Source organism: Canis lupus, chromosome 20 (assembly GCF_003254725.2).
Source record: "Canis lupus dingo isolate Sandy chromosome 20, ASM325472v2, whole genome shotgun sequence".
Taxonomy (NCBI): domain Eukaryota; kingdom Metazoa; phylum Chordata; class Mammalia; order Carnivora; family Canidae; genus Canis; species Canis lupus.
In genome coordinates, this window is record NC_064262.1 from 708,842 (window position 1) to 724,010 (window position 15,169).

Below are 15,169 nucleotides of genomic sequence, written 5' to 3' on the forward strand. Positions count from 1 at the left end.
CCTCTTCTCTACTAGTCAACACTGAATCCATTCACAATGTCCCAGACAGGTGGAAAGAACATGCCATTTCCTAAAAGGAGTCTCCTCGGCACACCATGCATACAGTGGGTGCACAGTAGAGGCTAGGAGGACTACACAGAGAGCACTGAGTGAGCATCTCCAACAGTAAATCAGAGTAGAGGTGATCACTGAGGGCCTGGCCTAGCAGTTGACACGGGGATTGGGGCTGGATTTGGGTTTGTGGAGAGATGGAGCCCTCCAGGAAACTACTGTGAGCAGAAACCCCACAGCCAGAACAGAGGTGAGGCTATTTTGGGAAGCCTGCACTGCTGTACCAGGGGCTGAACCCCGAAGGGGTCTTCATGTTTCTCTGGGTACAAATTAAGGTCCTCTAAATGGTGCGAACAGAGACACAGAGACTCAGCCTTCAGAATCACCCCCATTTCCTGGCAAAGCAGTGGAAAACAGCCCATGAAAGCCATAAAGTTATTGAGTTCGTTTTTCTTTTTATTGGCAAAGTAAATATATTTTTATGAAGGACCAAAGAAAATATACATAATTGTAACATATGTACACCAGCTTTATAGATTTTTTAATTTCAAATTTACACAAATGTTGACATGTTATTAAAAGACATTTTATGTAGATGTACCTATGTACAGCTTATTTACATACATTCATAGGATGTGAAATAAACCTGTCAAAACAAGCTAGTTCATTTGATATTAATTTCTAGACAAAATAAGGAATGCATTTCTAAATCAGGATTCGGAGGCTCTATCTAGTTCTCCTACACACAATGCAGTCTGCTCCCCTCTTCTCCAAGGTGACCCTGGAGGCTGGTGCCTGGATTTGTCTGGAACAGGATGAGGGGATGAGCCATGCTGCGTACAGATGCTCCGGGGCTGGCCCGCATCCTCCGCCCTGCCCTTTAGCCCAAGCACATGCGTGGCCAGACGCCCTGCCTAATGCCCCATCTGCCGGGGCCCGGATCTGCACCCTGACTGCCCTGTTCGTACCCCTCTGCTGGTCAGGCTGAGGGGCAGATCCTGGAGCAAAGCACCCCCGCGCCCGGGGCGCCCTGGACTTCTGGCCTACTTCCTCCTTCCCCGCACGGCTCCCTCTGGGACCGGACACTTCAAAACCGCACATTTCTTCCTCTGAGCGAAAGGTGCCAGCCGTGGCCCAGGCAGGGAGCCGTGGGGGGAGGTCCAGGCTGCCAGCCCGCGGAAGGCACGGAGGCGGCGGCGGGAGGCGGGAGGCGGCGGGGCCGGGCGGGGCCGGGCGGGGCCGGGCGGGGCGGGGCGGGGCCGCTGCTGGGGGCGCAGCCCCGGGGGCCCAGGGCTCCAGGTCTTCCCCGAGGGGCGGCGGCCCGGGGCTCCGGGCTCCCGCCTCCCGGGGACGCCGCCCTCTTCCTGCACCTCCCGGGCTTCAGAAGGTGGGTTGGCAGCATCGTCACGTCCTTCTTAAGACGCAAATAAATTATTGCTACAAAAGAACGGGGAGGGCGCGGGGCGGCGGGCGCTCAGTTCACCGCGCGCACCGAGCGGCTGCTCCGGGGAAAGCGGTGCACCTTGATGTGCTTGGACAGGTGGTCGCTCCGCGCGAACTTCTTCTCACACACGGGGCACTGGTAGGGCTTCACGCCCGAGTGCGAGCGCCGGTGCCGCGACAGCTCGTCGGAGCGGGAGAACCTGCGGGACACGCGCGCTCCCGTGAGCCAGGCCGCCCCGCCGCCGGCGCCCCGGGCCCGCGCGGCCGGCAGGTGCAGGAGCCCGCGCTTCTCCGGAGTCCCGGGGCAAGGTCACCGCCCCCAGCCCGTCCGCCTCCAGGACGTCGGCTCCTGGACGAGTGCTGGGACCCGCTGTCAAGGCCACGGAGCCCGGGGTCTAGTCCACCGCACCATTTTCCCCGCGGGGGCCGCGGGATCACCCCGCCCCGCCTGCGGCTAAGCCTCAGGCTGCCCACCGGGCAGAAATGCGGGGTTCCGCGAGGGTCTGCGGGAGGAAGCCCCCCAGAGGGGAACTGAGGCCGGGGCGCACTCAGGGAGCTCCCGGCTCCGCCCTCCGGTCTCCTCCCTCCGCTCTCCAGCCGACAGGGGTAGGGTCTCCACCCGGCAGCTCCCCCCACTCCTGGGCACCGCCTTCCTGAGGCCCCACCGCCAGAGCTGTCGCAGAACCAAACCACACCCCTGCAAGGCACTTCTGAGACTTTGGATGGTTCCCCTGGCACCTCCGTCTCTGGGCCTCAGCCTGCCTGGGAGCAAGGGCTCCCACAGCCCAGAGGCCACTGAGAATGAGCAGCTGCTGATGGGAGAGGTAAGGGTCCCAGCCAGCCACATGCTCAGACTGCTACCACTGACTTCAGGGATTTGAAGCTCTCCCCACCCAGGAGCCTCATCCTGGCAGTGAGATCCCACTCCCCACACATACACACTGTCTTCCTCTGCTCTACCTACATTGGTCCATCCTGGGACCCCCTTGCCACAGGACATTTGCACATTCGGTTCCCTCCATCTGAAATGTTTCCCCTCCCCCTCTTCTTGCTCCCTCCCACTCATCTCTTAGAGCTCAGCTCAAATGTCAGTTCCTCAAGAAAGCCCTCCAGGACTACATCCCACCTAGGCTCCCCTGGCACAATATGCACCTCACTTTCCTGGCCCCACCTCTGTGTAATTTTAAATTAGTTTTCAACTTTGTGATGACTGTCAGCCTGTGCCATTAGACCATCAGCTCCATGAAGAAAGACGTGCATGTCTCATTCCCCATGGCCCATCCCGCAAGCAGCCTGGTGCATGGCAGGTGTCCAGTAAGTGCGTTTACATGAAAGAGTGAACACAGCAAGCACGTAGGGGAGGATGGAGGGTTGTTACAGGGAAGTCCTCTCAAGTCCCATTGTATGCACACAGACACGCTCACGTGCACACCACACAATGCACATGTACACACCAATATACACATGCCATACATGTGCATGTCACAAACACGGATGTGATGCACACACGTCCATGTAGCAATCACATGTGTGGGTGCACATGCACACACATAGAACACATGTGCACACACATGCACACATGCACGGGTACCAGGCCCAGCAGCCCCTCCCTGAACCTGTGGCCACACAGCCAGAGGTAGGTTAGCTGGAACAGCTGTCCCCAAACCAGCTGATGGGTAGCCTACCTCTGGCCTGCCCCTGTGATTGGAAGCCTTAATGCCACAGCCTGCCAAGGACTAGAAGGACCCAACAGAACATGCCCTGGGGAAGGCTTAGTTGAGAAGTAGGAAGGCCTAAGCATCAAACAGGGAGCCTGACCCAGAAGTACAGAGGACAGGCAGCTCAGACTGGCTAAGTTGCCTCTGGGGCCCAGGGCCTTGTCCCAAGAGAACTGCCAGGCTTCTGCACTGGGAGGCTGGCAATTCCACTTCCTATCCCAGAGCCCCAGTTGGGGCTGGCACAGAGCAATGCTCTCAGCATATGTTTGGAATGATGGAAGCCTGACTGGCCCATTTGCCAGATGAGGAAATTGAGGCTCAGAATGATAAGGGCCTGATCCAGCATCCCCAACGTGACAGAGCAAACAAGGCCAGGGCAAAGGTCCTGGCATAGCACCCTGCTGTGCCTGCCCATCCTGGTGACTGCAGAGTGCTGGCCTCCTCCACATTGCTTGCCTGGGTAGTGTAGGCACTGGAGCCCTGAGCCAGTGAGCAAGTGACCTTGATGTACCCTGGAGGTCAGAGCCTGGACCGTGCTCCCAGGCCAGGGCCACCTGCCCCCAGTAGGACTTGAACACACAGCTTCTGAACAGGTGTGTCTACCCAGGGCAGGAGCAAGCAGAAAGCCACAGAAACAATGCCACCAGCAATAACTGAGCCTTTTCAAACACCAGGCACCTTTCTGGTCAGGGAGGCAGCAAGATCAGTCCCAGAGAACTGGCAGTAACACAGCAAAAGCATGCAAAAAGGACAAGGGGCTTGCCAGGGTCACACAGTCAGTGGAATGGCTGGATCCTTCTAGGCCCCCACCCCACTGAGAGCCTTGTGTGGTCCTGAGTGAGCTCCAGGAGCAGCCTGGGTCTGTTTCCTCACTCATCCAGTGAAGACCTTGGGATTCTGGCCCACCTTCTGGGATTTGTCCTGGAGGCCAAGGAGTTGACACAAGGAGTGGCCTCTCATCATGGGGACACCGAGGGAGAGCCAGGCCTGAGAACCAGCTGTCCACCTATAAGCCTCTTCCCTGCTGCCTCAGGGTCCTATGACCTGGGGTCCATCCCCGGGAAGTGAGCCCTCAGAAGATCCCTACCTCACACCCTCACACACATTCTTCTGGAGAGCAGCCACTGGAGGAGCCTGGGGGCCACACAGTGGGAGGGGTGCAGGTGGCTGAGATGCAGACCCTGCAGGCAGTGAGCTCTGCCACCTACCGATCAGATGACCTGGTCAAGTCACCAAGCTCTCTGAGGCTTAGTTTCCCCACCTGGAGATGCAGAAATGACGGATCTGCCTCAGAGGACTGAGCACGTGGCAATCATTCAAGGACTGTGAGCTCTGATTACCTGCAAGGAGCTCAGCATGGTGCCTGGTCCCTGCTGATGCCCAGGAGCACATGGGTCAGTACCATGACTCGTGCTGCTGAGGTGCCAGAGAAAGAAGCAGCCAAGAACATCAGCACCACAATGGGCACACACGGCATCTTTGTGCAAAGTGCCCCTTCCATCAGCCAGAAAGCCATTACTGTAAATCGTCAGGTCTTGAGGACTACAATGGGAATGGTGCTCCCTGGAGTTGTACAGTGCACAACCTGCCCAACGACACTGGGAGCTCTACCAAATGGAGGGAAGAGGTTAGAGAATGCGTCGTTGAATAGGAGCAGGCCAGTTGTGGGCCACTGGGTCTGAATCCTGTCGCTGCCACATCCTGGCTCTGGGTCCTCAATTCTGCAAGTACCCCTTTCTGGGCCTCCCACGTCCACTGAGGATGACCATAGTACCTGCCACATAGGGCTGCTAGGAGTTATTAATATTTATATTAGCTGTGGAAGGAGGGTATTCTTTCTGGATGGGACGCTTGGCCATTCCGGAACAGGACGTTCTGCTGCTGTGAACAAAGGGGGCCTGTGTCTGAGCATAGCAAGGAAACTTCTAGGAAGGCAGGCAAACAGCCACTTCCCAGACAGTTAGATCGGGATAGGGAAAGTCTGGTTTGGGCCCCATTAAGGGTGCCAGAACCACGTCCCGGCGGGGAGGGGACAAGAAATACTGGGTTCAGGACCAAAAGCAGAAGGAAGTGGGGGCTGGTTACATGGCAAATGACGACCTGGGTTGGGGGGAGCACCATTCATTTTACAAAGGGGTACAGGACACAGTGCCAAGGCCAGAACCAGCCCAACAGGATAAAAAGCAAACTGTGTACCAGGGCCACTGGGAAGAGAGGCAGCCGTGGGTGTGGTAAGCTCCCCATAGGAGAAGACAGGCAAATATGCAGAAGTGCTCCCTAAAGATCAGCTGCAGGTGGAGATCCTCCCTCCCACCGCTTGAGCAGGCCACCTCCCACTGCAGGTCTGCCTGAGGGGGTGGGGGTGCAAGAGAGAGACCTGAGTCTGGGTGAAGGAGATCAGGCGGCAAACAGCCTGGGTTGAACTCCCGACTCTGCTACTCACTAGCTGTATGACCAAGGAGAACTGTCCTGTACTTCAAATTCCTCCTCTATAAAGGGGACAATGACTGATGCCTACCTTGTGGACTTGCTCGGAGCATTAAATGAGTTACTTTGGAATGTTCAGAGCTCGTGTTAGGAGCTACTGTTACTGCTGTTGTTGGTGATGGCTCTCTTCTCCTAGCCCAGAAGCATAACACCTGAGAGAGCTGGTGGCCTCGTGGGGGAGAAAGGACACTGAGCCAGTGTACCAGGTGTACAGGGAGAGAGGAGGAGAGAAAGGCCAGCCACGCAGCTGCAGGCATCAAGTTCCTGGTGGGAAAGGCATGTCCACCCAAAGCGGGTGGAGTGGTGGTCAAGTAGGGCTGAGGGCACCGCCAGAGCCATGCTCACTAGCTCCATCCCCATGGGCTCTCTGGAAATGCAGACTGGCGCCTCCATGTTACAGGGCTATTGTGAGGACTCAACGAGCTTATCTACGTGATACGTGACACGGGCAGAACAAAGCAGGGAGCATCGCCAAGACCAACGACCACTGCCATTACAGGAAAGTGCTAGAGACAGAGGACACACAGGGCGCAGAGAGGATGGTGGCCCGGGGTAGTGTGCATTGTGGAAGGGAGGTTGGCAAGCAGATTGTGCCAGAATGAGAAGTTTGGATAGGAATCTAAGTGACCAAAGCACACAAAAGGGCCAGAAGAGCCTCATAAGGTAATGAGTTCCTCATGGCAGGAAGTATACAAGCAAGTGTGGGCATTTGTGGAAGATATTCCCACTCTGAGCACCTTAGAGCACTGCCCAACACATAGGAAGTGGTCAGAAAACATGGCACATACTCCTGCCGTCCTGTCCAGACCAAGCTGCCCCAAAACTGGTCTGTCTTCCTACTCAGCTACTGCAAGGGCTCCCCCCATGTAGGAGGGACACGTAATCTTGTGTACATTTCCAGGGCCTCAGGATTCCTGAAGGCCAACCAGGGACTCTTGCATTCTCAGAGAAACAGCTGTCCCAAAAGGCAGGCACCCTCAGCTCCCTATGCCTCCATCACCTGTAACCCAACAAAAGCCAGACCCCATTTCAGGGGAAACTTGGGAGAAGCTGGGGAGGCCCTCTGAAGACCTAGGAGTGGCTGGAGGCAGGGAGGGCTCCGGGTCAGCTCCACAGGGACGGCACTATGCAGGCACACCCCATGCCTTCCCCTGCCCAGAGGATCCTGGACAAGAAGACTAGTGCAAAGGCCCACGCAGTGGAAAAGCTGAATCCAGCTCTTGCTTGCACACCTCCTCCCATGGGAACTCACCAGCTCCAGAAGCTACTGTGTTGGGGCTGAGACCTGCCTCCCGAAGCTGTCCTCTGGGCTGAGGACTCCACAGAAGGCAGGTCCTGTCTTCCCTTGGAATGGGAAAAGTGGGCAGCCTTCGCCAAGGACCACACTGCTTGTCCCCTGGCCCTACCCAGCCCCATTCCGACTGGAAGGGCCACCACCAAGAGTCAGGAGTGGCTGGGGACAGGGCCCAGGAAGATGAGACCAGTGCTCTGTATGGCCAGATGCCCAACCCCTCCACAGCCCACCACCCCACCACCAAGAGCAAAGTGCATCCAAGAGGAGCCCCTATGAGGCTGGCACCCTTCTCAGACCTGCCCTTGTATGATAACAGTACCACCCACAAGAAGGGGGTGCTGCTGGGCATCCCTGCGCCCCTGACCCTGGTAGGGAGCAGGCCCTCCCCTTCAAAGATGAGGAAGCGGAGGCCTGGTCTGGAGGGACCTCCCCAAGGGCACACAGCAAGCCGGAGGCCTAGGCGGAAGCTCCCAGCTTTGGCTGCCGGCTACCCCCAGGCCAACTGTCACAATGCCCCGGCCTTCTTCAGTTGAGCACCTGCCTCTACAGCCCGTGTCTCGGCTTCTCCCCCCACCCAAAGCTCTGACCACCAACACTGCATACCTCCTACTGCGTCGGGCCTTACAGGCCACCCCACAGGGGCCCTTGGCACCCCAGGGCCCACCCCAGACTGTGGCAGGAGGTTCAGAGAGGCATGCGACGGCAGCCACTGACACCCTGGAGCCAACGCCATAGAGCTGGAGCACAGGCTGTGGGGGAACCCACGTGGGCCTGTGAGATGGGCGCCTTTGGGGCAGTGGCTGGGGGGACCCTTCCCCAGGATGCTATCTGGCCAAAGTCCCTTCCCTGGCCCATTCGGCACTCTGTGGATGAAGGCCGCTTCGTCACTTCAGAGACTCGGTCCCAGATCCGGCCACAGCCTCGGCCAGCCGGGACTCCAGGGCCGGCATCTCCCAGGAGCGGCCAACCCTTCCGCGCTCCCAGAGGAGTCTGGTCAGGGAAACAGAAGCTGCCACTGCTCTGCGTAGGTCACACCCACGCAAATGCCCACGCACGGACGAGGGCCACAGACACGCAGTCACGTAACACACCACGACAGGCATGGAGAAAGCAGGACACGCAGCTGCACTCCCACGGTGAGGTCAGCACACAGCTGAGCACACCCTGTGGCCCTGTCTCACGCACGCACATACTCACAAAGCAGCAGCCGCGGCAAAGCCTGGGAACATACGGAAGCACATGCCACCCTCCCGGATAGGCTGCATTCCCCCAGGGTAGGTGTCCTAAAAACTGGGGAGAGCCCAGCTTTGGTAGCCCTGGGCATGGGAGCTCCTGGCCACCTGCTCTTCGGGGAAAGGTGCACAAGCCCACCTGAAGAGGGCGGGCCATACCCAGGAACCCATCCAGCTCCATCACCCACTGGCTGGGCAGCCCGGGCCAGACCGCCGCCCTTGGAGAGCTGGTGTCCCCTGCTGTCCCACACAGGGTAGAGTCTGGAAGGATGATTCCACCTTTCCTGCAGCACCCCCCCCACCTGATCCTCCCTCTCGGTTGTCCTTCGCAGTTTCCCAAATATAGCTTTAAGTACCTCCAGGGGAGTAAGGACCAGGCACATACCATGTGTCCAAGAACGTCTACAAGTAAAGTTGGTTGGAAAAGCGTTTTCTGGATGTGACTTCTCTGATAAGACTCTCGGGGCTGGAATCCCGTTTACTAAGTGGTGTGGCCCTGGGCAGGTTACCTGCTCAGCTGTAAGGTGGCAGTGAGGGCAGTACTTACCCTTACGGGCACTGGGAGGCCTAGAGGGAGCGATGCCCACGTGGCACGGCCCCGTGGGAGGCACAGCCCTTCCTCTTAGCTGACCCTATAGGTACCAAAAGAGCCCTTCTGCCCAGGCCTGGCTCCTCACCCTCAGCCGGAGCCCCAGCGAGCCTTACCTGGCCATTATGAAACCGGAGACCAGTTGGTTTCAGGCTTTGGTGCTCAGCAGGGACCAGGAGCCCTATGAGCAGCCGTGCCCGCTCTGGCCCCGCTCCCTGCCTGCCCCCCCCCCCCACCTCCTTCCTAATCAGCTCTATCTAATGGTGAACTGGGCCTTGACCGCACACCCAGGGGATCAGAGGCGAGCCAGTGTGCTCGCTGCCCAGCCTGTCACCTATCATACTGACCTCCAGCCGCAGCCCGGCCAGGTGCAGGCAAAGGGCTTCTCGCCTGTGTGCCGGCGCAAGTGCGCCTTGAGGTGGCTGCTCTTGGTGTACATCTTGCTGCAGCCGGGGAAAGTACATTTGTGCATTTTGATGAGTTCTGCTGCGGGGTTCTTGGGGAACTTCTGGCCCATGAGGAGGCCAGTGGAGCCGGGCCCCAGGGGTCCCGACCCAATGGGCTTGGCAGCGATGGGCACAGGGGCGATCCGCACGAACTTGGAAGGCAGGTTCACGTTGGAGGATGGCACCACCTGGGGCACAAGTGCAAAGGTCTGACCCTGGATGTTGACCAGAAGCTGGGCAACCCTGACACCTTCTGGGGCCTGCCCAGGGGAGGCCGGCTCCATGCCTGATTCCTGCTTCACCTGCACAGGCTGGATCTGTAGCAGCACGGGGATGGGGCCATCTGACGCGGGCCCCCCAGCCGGGCTCTGGCTGCCATCTGCACCAGCACCGCCCAGGAGGGGAGTGCAGCGCTCTCTGCCACCGGACCCGGGGTGGAGGTGGCTCCTGTGTGGCCCGCCTGAGAGCTGGCTGCAGGCCTCCGCGTTCTTACTGTTGCTCTCTGGGGCCTCCTTGGCCCCCAGCTCCATGTTCTCCTCCAGAAACTCTTCAATCTCCTCCAGGGTGGGCTGGAAGGGCCTTGGGACATCATCAGGGTCACCCACAGGAAATTCGGGGAAGCAGAAATGCTCCCCCTTGACAGGTGCTGGTGTCCTGCGCCAGGCCCCCCAGGCCATGGGACCACTGCCAGCCCCGATGCCACTGCCACCACCACTGCCCAGGGTGGCCTGGGACAGCAGGAAGTCCAAGATGCTGTCCTGGCCCTCAGCACCCGGGCCACTGCTGTAGCAGGAGCAGACGGCTTGTGAGTCCGGGCTGGCGCAGGAGCAGAGGCTGGAGGCGTCGCTGTCATCCTCCGAGAGGGGTGAGGGCAGCATGTGGTATGCCCGTCCACTGGCTAACCTGTCACCCAGGTAACCAACTGGGCATTTCGGTGACGAGAAGGTCTCGTCCACTGGAAGCAAGTGGTCCACCATGCTGGCCTGGCCGTGCCGTTGGCGGCTAGAGAGAGGAACAAAGGAGGCCTGGTCAGGAGGACGGCATGCTCACCTGCCACCTCGAGGGCCTGTGCCCCCCCACTCTGCTGCCTGCCCATAGTCTCTCATTACCAAATGCCTGGATCCTGTCTCCATCCCATCCCGTGGGAGAACTTTGTCTGCAAGAGTGTTTTCCAAAATTGCACCACCTGTTTGCAAAAGAGTGCTCTCCAAGCCCATTGCACAATCCGGGTTACTTTTGGTTTCAAACAGGTTTTCCAGAACAATTTGGGAAAGAACACACATGTACCTGTCTGTGAACGACTGTGAGTACATGTGAGTGACAAAGGACGCAAGGAGGCTCTCCGGACCCTCAAACCGTCAAGGTTGGGGAGCCCCGTCCAGCCAATGCATTGGAGTGGCTGCATTTCCGAGGACACCTGACCTCAGCTCCATTCTTGTTGAGTCACTGGAAGGGGGGTAGAAGAGTGGCCACTTGCCCTCTGACCCCTGTGTTGTTGAGGCTTGCATAGGGTTGCCAGGTTGAGCAAATAAAACCACAGGCCACCCAATTAAATGTTAATTTCAGGTTTGAAAAAACAAGCAACTTTTAACATAAGTATATCCCAAACGTTAAACAGGCCATGCTCATATTAAGAAATTATTTTATCTGATACTGAACCTTAACTTGGCAGTCTATATTTTGATTAGGCAAGTCTAATTTGTGGCAAAAAAAAAAAAAAAAAAAAGATTAAAGACCCATCTGTGGGTCTCCATCTTCACAGGCTCTGCTCCCCCACCTGAAGGAGGGCAGCTCATCCACCCTCTCGTTCTCACACCCCTCCAGCCTCAGCTGCCTCCTCGGTGAAATGGGAATGGCAGGCACAGAACAAAATGCCCTCAACTGCACCAGGACATTTTACTGAGGCTCTACCACTGGGTGGACAAGACCCTGCCCCATGGTGATAACTCATGATACAAAAGTGGTCCCGGTCCCAGGGCACTCCCACAGCCACTACCCCATTTGACTTCGCAGGAGATGAGATAGGATGCCCTTGGCCTGTACCCCACGGAGCACTCACCACCTCAGGAAGGCCCAGATAACTCCCGTCTCCCCCCTAGACCATGAACTGCATGAGGGCAGGCTGGGCTGCTGGGTCTCCACTGTGTTCCCAGCTTCCGGCGTGGCAGCTGGTGCCCAGGAGGGGCTCAGAGAATACCAACAGAGAAGAGAGGGGACATCTGCGTCCTCTGAAGGCCATGCTAGGTCCGGTGTCCAAGGAGAGTCAACAGCATAACCGCTGTAATGGGGCCACCTCCATGGACCTTTGTCCCCGCCCAGTGACCAGTGAGGTTCAAGGAAGAGGGAAGGGCTACATCTGAAACCAGAGATTCTCTGCTGCCTGTCACCACTCTGCACCCAGCCCTGTGCTCTGTCTCAAGGCCTACTCCTGGACCTGGCACACGGTACTACTCACCGGTCAGCAAGTCAACAAGCCTGGCCAGCAACAGACTTCTCAAGGCCAGCCAGGATCATCGTCAGCTGTGTGCTCCCCAAATTTCGGTTTCCCCACCTGTTCCAGGCCCCAGTGACCTCAGTTCCCCACTAATCCAGGAAGCTTCACAGAGCTCCAGGAAACTAAAGCAAGGTACATGCCTTCGGCAAGTCTGCACCCCAGGGCCGCTTTGCCAAGAGGATATTCAACTCTTCGATTTTAAATACTCATCTGAGGATTCAAAACTGGCAGTTTTAAAATACATGTTATTCACCAAATCAGGTGCTGAGAAGGAATGCAAGTGCCAGATGATGTGAAGGGCAACAAGCGCTCTCTGGGCCCTAAGCCCCACTACCACCCCTTTCCCTCACCCTCTGAGCAGGAAGCTTTGCTCCTGCCTCTGCAACTTGGCTGGGCAAGCTCAGGCGGGTGGCACAACCTCTCTGGGTCTGTGTGTGGGTCTGCTGGGTGGGGATGCTGCCAGTGGGACCTAGTTCCCAGGCTGCTGAAACAGTTCAGTGAGTGGACACAGGTTGAACACTTGTTACAGGGGCTGGCACACACAGGCCCCGGTCAGTACCAGCCACTAGGATTAACCTTCAAATAGGTGAACACACGATCCTTCTGCCCCTCTGCTGTGGTCCTAAGGAATCAGGAGGGCTCCAGCCTTCCTAGACCTAGAATAGGCCATAACCGGAGGTGAGGGGCGGATCAGGTCATGCTCCTGCCCACTTAAAACTCTCCCCTGAAATGTGACCATCAACTGACTATTTATTACATGACAGCAAGGAGTTACTGTGAATATTTTAGAGTGTGATGATGGTATCAGAGTTGATGACTGAGACATTCACAGATGAAATGGTATGAAAAGAAGCACCAGGGAAAAGAAATTAAGCACAGTATGGTCGGGTAGGAGAAGAGCTCCAATAACTTCCCCAGGAAATGTGACCCCGTCTTCTCCCAGCAGCCCAGCACCTGGGCCTTGCCCATCTCTCCCAGGCCTCACCTCCACCTGCTCTAATCCACGCTGGCTGTGCCCTTGCTGTGGGTCCCTGTGGGTCCCTCTTCTCCCCCGCCTCCCCGAGCACCAGGTGGGGGTGCCTTAATTGGACCCCAGCTCTGAAGTCACTGCCTGGGGGGCCTCCCCAGACCACCCTCTGTGAAATCATCCAGCAGCTGCCCCCCCCCCAAACTATCTTGGTTATGTGTTTGTGTACCGTATTTTCTGTCTACCTCCCCACCAAAATATAAGCTGTTCTGACTAACCCATCCACCACTATCCCACAATCTAAAACAAGAGCCCGCACAATTTGCTGGTTGAGTGAGTGAGAGATGCTCGGGGCTGACAGGCAAGAGGGAGGGGTGTGGAGATTCCTCCAGCAGTGGCAGGGCCAGGGTCAGGCACAAGAGTTTTCCTGCGGGGCTGAGCCGCTGCGGCCGCACACTCAGGCACTGAGAGCAGAGAAAGGGCTCTGGGGCCACCGCAGGCGCCAGCGACAGAAGAACGGGCGGCCAGGGCTGCAGGGAGCCGGCTGGGGCGCTAACACACAGCAGCACATGGCGCGGCCGCAAGCGCTGGCTGCGTGCAGGGGGAGGGGACACGCCGTTCCGGGCACCGGCCCGGGCCTACAGCCGGACTCCGCCCCCTCCCCCGGCCGGGCCAGGCCTGCTGTTTATCCTCCCGGGGACACAGCGGCTGCAGGAACAACATGTAATTGATAACAAGCCCAGCGCCGGCCAAGGGCTTGCCATTGGGTCAGCGTGCAAATCACGGGGGTGGCGGGTGGGGGCCGCCCTTCAAAATAAGAGTCTCGGCTCCCTGCGCCATCCGCAGGCCCCAAAGTCGCAGAGCCCAGGCGTCCTCCCACCTGTAGGACGGCAGGGGCTCCCAGGAGCCACCTGGTCCTTGGGAGAAAGGTGATTTGAGGGACTAAAGCTTTTTTTTTTTTTTTTTTTTTTTTGTCAGCTGCCCAGGGACGGGGTGAGAGAACATCCCCTCTAAGTCACGGGAGGGGGGGTCCTTTGGGGATACCACAGTGGGGAGGAAACAGGGGCCCCGGCAGAGCGACGCCGCGGGGGGGAGTGGCCCGTCCTCTGCCCCCGACCCCGCCACCCCTTGGTCTCCCTGGTGCTCATGTTCCGCGGACAGAACCAGGGGACTCCACGCAGGCGGTAGGAGTACGAGAGTGGCCGGCGCGGGTGTGCGCGCAGCGCTGGGAGTTCCTGTCGTGCGCCCGCGCGGGTGCGGGGCGTGGTGCGCGGCGGCGTGGCTGTGCCGGGGTGTCCCTGGCACACTCGCGCGTGGAGCCGCCGTGGGCGCCCGCGTGTGCGGGAAGCTGCGTGGGAAAGGAGGCGGCCCCGGAGCGCTGCCCGCGGGGCACCGTGCCCGGGCCCGCGCCCCCCCCAGGCCACGGCTCGGTGGCCGGCGTGACCCCCGCACCACGGCCCCGCCACCCCCGGCCCGGCCCGGCCGCGCCCCGGCCCCCAGCCCCGCCGGCCGCCCGCTCCTCCCGCCAGGCCCGGCCAGGGGCCCGCCATATGGGAGCGCGGCCCGCACGCGCGGGGGCAGTGCCCGCGGCCCGCAGCCACCGTCCCCGGGGCTCGTCCGGCCCCCGCCCCGCGGGCTCGCTCGGCTCCTCCGACCCTTCCCCGGGCGCTGGCGCGGAGCTGGACGGGGCGCGGGCTCCCGCCGCACGGCCAGAGGCCAGTCCGCGCCCCCGGCCCCCCGGCCCCCGGGTCCCGACCACCCCCGGCGCCCCGAGCGGCGTCCACGCGGCCGTCCGGCCTCCCCGAGCCTCTCCCACCTGGACTGGCGCACGCCGGGCAGCGGCCAGGCCCCCGCGGTCCTGGGGCTCCGGGGCGGCGGGCCGGGCGCGGGTCCGGCTCGGTGCGCTCGCCCGCTGCCCGCGGGTCCCTGCGGCGGAGCCCGACCGCCTGCCGCTCGCTCGGCCTCGCTCCCCGCGGCTCACGTGACGCCGCGGGCGCCGGGAAGGCTCGCAGGAGGCTCGGCCCCGGGCGCGCGCCCCATTGGCCCGCGCCGCGCGTCCCCGCCCCGCCCCGGAGCCCCCGCCCCCGAGCCCCCGCCCCCGAGCCCCCGCCCCCGAGCCCCCGCCCCCGAGCCCCTCCCGCCCTAGCTGGCGCCCGCCCGGTCGGCCCAGGCGCTTTGGGAGCTCGGTCCCCAGGCGAGAACCGGAGACGGGCCTCGGGCCCCGCGGACAGTGTCCCGAGGCGGGGTCCGGGCGGGCGCGGGGCGGCCCTCCACCCGCCGCCTACCCCGAGCGGGGTCCCCGCCGCTGTCCCGCCCGAGACCCGGGGCGAGCCGGAGACCTGCCTCGGGGACGTGTGGTTGGAGCGTCTCGGCGCGGCACAGCCGTGCTGCGGCCGAGCCATCCCGGCGCCCCGGCCGCTGCCCCGCGCCACCCGCGCCACCCGCGCC

The 15,169-nt window shown here is 60.2% G+C and overlaps 1 protein-coding gene across 2 annotated transcripts; it reads right to left on the minus strand.

The window, feature by feature from the left end:
- Positions 1–486: 486 nt before the first annotated feature.
- On the minus strand, positions 487–14,683 carry KLF15 (KLF transcription factor 15). 2 transcript variants are annotated; one of them, XM_025447750.3, is made up of 3 exons: positions 14,538–14,683; positions 9,162–10,262; positions 487–1,694 (listed from the first exon to the last, which is right to left on the minus strand). In XM_025447750.3, exons 2-3 carry the CDS (start codon positions 10,235–10,237, stop codon positions 1,526–1,528), a joined length of 1,245 nt encoding a protein of 414 aa, XP_025303535.1. In that variant the 5' UTR covers positions 10,238–10,262; positions 14,538–14,683; the 3' UTR covers positions 487–1,525. The 2 variants fall into 2 exon arrangements, with proteins under 2 accessions (XP_025303535.1, XP_025303541.1); XM_025447756.3 differs by lacking the exon at positions 14,538–14,683 and adding an exon at positions 11,320–11,607.
- Positions 14,684–15,169: the final 486 nt, after the last annotated feature.